Consider the following 6,000-nt stretch of genomic DNA (forward strand, 5'->3'; position numbering starts at 1 on the left):
TCAAAAGTAATCAATGGCCAGAAATTAGAATACAAAATACCCCAAAATTCATGCTCCACAAAATATGAGCATGGAGTAATTTAATTAAGCAAGTTATTCAGATTTTCTGTCAGAAACAGATGTGTAAAACATTGTGGATCCAAAACTTAAAAAAAGGTTTTGCACATTTGCTGCATTAAAAGATGGTCTTCCGGTTTGCTAATTGTTTTGGGTTTGATTGAAAGAAAAGTGAGACATTTTTGTCTATTATCAGCAATAAGAACAGGGTTTGGCTCAGTCTTTCTTCAAAAGCATCTTGCTGTATTTAGCTTATCTTAATAAATCAATTAAAAGCAGATTTTGGTGCGAAAAAGTCTGCATTTGAGAAAAGGTTACTGGATAGATGCGGTTGTATTTGCTAGAAAATTAAAGAGAATATTGTTGTTAAAGGGCAAACACTTTGTGTTATACCTAACATTTTCAATTGTAAGAAGAATTTTAACTTGTCTGAAATAATTTTGCAATAATTAAAAGTAAAAAGTCTCCATCTGCCTCTACCATCTGTGCTGGTGGGGCAAATCATTCGTGAATTACAGTTAGGGGCCCCACAAAAATCAGTCCAGGGGTCGTAAATGTCCCCCGGGCCGCACTTTGGACAACCCTTGTTCTAGATGCTTAACATACATACCCTAAAAGAACTGAAACACTAATTTTAGCAATAATATTTCTAAGAAAACTGTGACTCAGGGGGCTGAACACATTTAATCACCACATCTTTCAGATTTATATGACTAAAAATATTTTTGGTCTTTAACATGAAATCTTAATAAATTAAAACTAAGTTTGCATTTATAAGGTGGCAAAATGTAAACATTAGAGATGAATGCTTTTGCAAGGCATTTTATAAATATGAAAAGATATATATAGTAAAATATTTTTATCAAACTAATGCAGGATGAGACTATAAAATAGAGCTCCAGAACAGGTTGTGCTCCATATTTGATCATGTGATCATGCTGCTATAAATTCTCAACCTATCACCTTTTTTAAGTAATCAAAAAAATCTAATGAACTTTGGCTGGTGTTGCTTTGCAGAGCAATCTGGGTTAGAAAGCCATGACAGAAGCAGAGAGGACGTATAACTGATGTATTAACTAGGTCACAACACAAGTCCAGTATTCCCAGTTGGACTAGCCTGCTATTTCCCATGCTGTCTGGCTTCTGCACAAACTCTTGGATCCTGGAAACTGTCAGGAGAAAAGGTTAGCTGTGTGTGTGTGTGTGTGTGTGTGTGTGTGTGTGTGTGTGTGTGTGTGTGTGTGTGTGTGTGTGTGTGTGTGTGTGTGTGTGTGTGTGTGTGTGTGTGTGTGTGGCTGTGAGGGGGGATTGTGTGTTTCAACTAAGTGAGGATGGTTGTCTTTCCCTTACGGCCTCGAGTCCTGAATCTTAGACAGTTTTACATCAGTCGAGCTGGCCAAGCAGCCCAGTTTTCATTCATGTAGAGCCAGTGGCATATTGAGCCAAGCTCTCCAGAAAATAAAACCCCTGGCCGAAAGCACACACACACACACACACACACACACACACAAGTATCTCAAATACAAAGTGGGGATCTTGCCTTGACTTTAATTGACTTCCATTCATGTTGAACCCTTTCTACAGCCTAACCCTGACCATAACCCTTAACCTAACCTTTACCAGTATCTACCTAACCCTAACTCGAACCTAATCGACACCTTAATCCTAAACCTAACCTCTAGCCCAAAAAAGGTCCCCACTTTACTAGTGAAAAAAGTGCATTTTTTTTTCCCACTCAGCTGAAGGTACAGGTACACAGGCGCACGCACACAAACACACACACGTTTATATATATATATATATATATATATATATATATATATATATATATATATATATATATATATATATATATATATATATATATATATATATACACAGTTGTTTTGAATAATTACTAAAGACTTTACCTTGACTTCAATTCATTTTCAACCGTATCTAAAGCTTTACTTTGACCCTAAACCTAACCATTACCAACACATCCTAACCCTAAACATCATTGACACCTCAGTCCTAAACCAAACCCCTGGCCTGCAGTAGACAGATGACATATCACATTGAGTTTGTAGATAAGCAAAAAAATCCTCAAAAGTTGTACAGAACTAAGAAGAACAGGCCTGACCAACTATTTAAGCACTTCAAAACAATTCTACCAGTGGGGGTTCATATCTGTGAGATACCATGACATATTAGCAGATGATAAACAACTAGACGTTCACAAGAGATCGCTGTTATGTTTGTGGAATTTTTTTTTCTCAGAAAACCAATCCGTTTTATTACACAAAGCTGCACTGGTAGAGGCTGCGGGCTTTGTCAATCAGTCGAGACTCCTCAGTCTGACTTTGCCAACAGTGGAGTAAAGTCTTACATTTTGTGCCAGGCTGTCAGTTTTGCAACGGCATAAGAGATAACATGGACCTTTGATTCTTACAGCTCATGGCTGCAAGAAAATTATACTGGACTGGATTTAAGAACAGCCGATGTGCTAGATCAGCTGATCAGGCGATTGATACAGTGGCAACTTCAGGCAACAAAACTTTGTATTGTAACATCAAAGCACTAAGGAGCATCATCACAGGTCCTTCCTCACGGCAAGTTAGACTTTATAACCATCACTGCTCCCACCACATTAAAAACTTTTCTACAGCCCTTCCTTTAACTGATTTTTTTGTTATTATTGTCTGTAGCTGTTTTTATGCACATACTTTCAAATCACACCACTCAGTTGTAAATTTCACTTAATCTGAGAATGCAATTTCTAATAAACGTACAGTATTTCTTCCTGTATCGTAAACTTTCCTTTACTTGCTGCTGATACACCTGAACTTCCCTATTGTGGGATAATAAAGGATATTTCTATATCAGCAACATGGTTTGGCTGCAAAAAAAAAGGAAAGGTATAATCTCTTGTGAAAGCGTGGACGGTCAATATTCACCCATGTAGTGTTGTTTCACTCATATAATTATGAATACTTTCTGCTTGAGTTGCTATACATTGAAAATCTGCTAACATGGGAAGAGGGGTTGACATAATTCACTGTCGAGATGATTAACTATAGGTACGGGATTGTTTTACCAACAATAATCTTAAAGAAGCTAATTTCAAAATATTCCTTTAAATATGTTATTATTCTGAGGGTTTGGATATAAAATAAAACTGATATTTTTTTGTTTGATTTTGATTGTTTGTTACAGTAAGAGTAAGAAAATGTAGATTACTTTAAATAATACCTTGTGATATGTTAAAATCAACACAACTGAACACACATGGAACAACTTCTCTTTGGAGAATCCATTCCTGCTGCCCAAAGATTCTCCCTCTCTGTTTTCGCTCACTGCTGATTGAAATACCCATATGTGATTCCACTATGCATCAACCCTGCCTCTACTTTGCAACCTTTCAGGCTAGGAAATACCAGCACAGCAAACTAAAACGCAAGAACAGAAGAGAAATGTTGTTTCATCCGTGCTGTTTCCCCCCTTTTTTTCCCAGAGCTTTAAACAGTCTGACCACATGCTGTGCACCCTTCATTATGCTCACAATAACACCCAGCTGATAAGCAGCTCCATGCAGCCAGTTGCTGGGATTACACAGAAGACAGAAACAATCACACTGTGGTAGGAATCCAACACAGACAGCGCGCTCAAGTGTGTCCGGAATGACTCCGAGCATCTGCCGACTCGGACAAATTAAACGGGGAGCAATTATGAGAGGAGGCTCCCCGGAGTTTTCTGTCTCAGAACGCCTGGACACCAAAAGGTGTGGCGCTGCGTGGCTTTGCGCGCACTAATTAAAGAAGCCAAGGGGAGAGGACATTTCTTAACTTAAGTTGCGCGTCTATGAAGAATTGTTGGCGATTACCTCGAAACAGGAAGGCTTTACTGCCGTTGTGAAGTCCTGCCACTTGGGTAATTCCATAAGTGGCGTTCGCCAGGTCAAGTTCGCTGATGATATCAAGCTGGTAATCTTGATCTGATCCGAAACCAAACGCTGAACAGAAAGAGGGATATTAGGAGGTTAGGGGGTGGCAAACCATAACATATAAAATGTTTCATTAAAAGAAAAAAATAATAATAATTTTTAAATCCAAGTTCGTGATTTTGTCATTTTAAAAACCTATTTTGGGGCAAGTTGCGCAGTGGTTATGTAGATATAGTTTATTGCTATTACTGCCCAATGACAAAGCCGCATCTGCTGGCTGCAGTCATCACCTGTGCTCTCCGCGGGCTGTAGGTGCACGGCACGTTAAAGGTGCAGGTAGAAGGTTTCATCTTTTACTCTTAGCAGTCCCGTTGCAATTAACGCAGGCTGCGCAACACGCAATGGCCACTAAATGCAAAAGGCGACACCAAGGCATTTCTCAACTTGCAAACATAACATACGAGCGCAGTGGACAAGGGGAGGGAAATGGAAAGAAGCTCAAGTTCAAACAAAATCCACCTCTGCGGTCAAGCGTGGGCGTGGGCTCACCTGGTTCGGTGAAAAGCGAGCAGAGTAACAAGGCGATGTAAATATCCATCTGTGCTGGAGTTGCGTAGCTCAGAGACGGCGAGTTGTGCGCTCCGCTGTGTGTCCACGCCAGCCAACAACTCTGGTCCGTCTGGCGCTGCGCGTTGTTCGCACCTCGTCTGGATGTAGATGAACGGAGGAATGGTCCACGACGCGAGCGCAGGGGTTCCCTCCCGGCCAAGGCGCACGGGGCTCTGACGTTTAAACGCGTCTGGTCAACCCTTTGCGTGGCATTCGGAGCCAGAACCCCCCCCTTTCTCTGCGGGTGGAAAACGATCCGGACTGCGGACAGAAATGCTGACTGTAATCGCAACTATCAACCAGTGCTGTCCCCCCGTTCGGACCGCAGAAAGTTCCAGTTTTTGAAGGTGAGAAAGGGGGTTTGAAGGGAAAAAAAACTCGGTGAGTGTGTGGAGAGTGTGGGAATTCTCCGTCACTGATATGTGCATTGCTCTTTCTCCTTATAGAAAAAAAGAAGAGCCAATCAGAGTTTCAGATTACACGGAGCAGATATCCAAACTCACTTCACTTGGAGATTGTCTTTCAGAAGGTGATGCTGTGTGTTCTGAATGGGCAAATTATTTTTGATTGCACGTTTCCTCGCTCCACGTTCCCCCATCAGTTCCCTCGGCTCCTAAATCAGCCACATTTCCTTTCTCCTCACCCTTGACTCAGAGCAGCTCTGGGATTTTTAAGCACTGCTCCTCCATTCCTCTTCCTCCTGTGGCCTGTCCTTTATGTGAACCATTAATCATACTCTTCTCCTCCCTGCCTCTAATTTGTGTACATTGTCAGGTTGTCTGGGTTACCTGTTTCCTCACAACAGCAAAGGCAGGAGCAGTGGCGTCTGCTCAGTGATCAGGGCAGTTACACAATGAGCACCACCCGCTCCACCTGGGAAACTGTGTTCTACACAAGGAACGGTGTAGTGTCTGCTTTGGAATGCAAGTCGCCATTCTAGCCTCTCAAATTAGATCGTAAACAACAGCCAGATTCAAATGGAGGCCAGATTACTGATCCAGAACCAAGAAGAAGAAGAAGAAAAAAACACACGGTATTATTCAGAAATAGAGGCTTCTGGGATGCTCAAAGGGGGAGGAAGGGGAGATAAAATTGTTTGTAGGCAGGCTGTAAGATTTGTTGGCTGCATATGTTCTGCCTTTCAAACATTTAGTAAGTACAAAACACAAATCAGTTATGCTGCTCAGAGCGGCTTGATTTTCTATCATCTCGTTGTATCTCCTTAAAGTAATAACAGCTGAATCATAAAAAAAGATTGTATTCTTATTGTTCTGAGTTCAGTGCTGATTCATTTCTCAGTTGTGCTGTCTTTTCAAACAATACCCGACTGTCACTTTTCTGCAGATGAGGCAGTAACTTGCTCCCCGTTTCTTACAGGGAACACGTTAGGTAGCGCCTTCCGTATGTATTCA

General features: G+C 41.1%; 1 protein-coding gene across 1 annotated transcript in view; it reads right to left on the bottom strand.

Annotated features, from left to right (window-relative positions):
• Nucleotides 1-4,826, bottom strand: part of LOC118560997 (protein kinase C-binding protein NELL1-like) — a gene marked incomplete at its 5' end in the record, with an annotated part of 46,263 nt that extends 41,437 nt beyond the window's left edge. The window contains 2 exons of the mRNA XM_036132548.1: nt 3,920-4,048; nt 4,529-4,826. Of these exons, the coding sequence (XP_035988441.1) occupies nt 3,920-4,048; nt 4,529-4,826 (427 nt within the window). The remainder of the gene's footprint in view (nt 1-3,919; nt 4,049-4,528) is intronic.
• Nucleotides 4,827-6,000: the final 1,174 nt, after the last annotated feature.

Source organism: Fundulus heteroclitus, unplaced genomic scaffold (assembly GCF_011125445.2).
Source record: "Fundulus heteroclitus isolate FHET01 unplaced genomic scaffold, MU-UCD_Fhet_4.1 scaffold_523, whole genome shotgun sequence".
Classification (NCBI taxonomy): Eukaryota; Metazoa; Chordata; class Actinopteri; order Cyprinodontiformes; family Fundulidae; genus Fundulus; species Fundulus heteroclitus.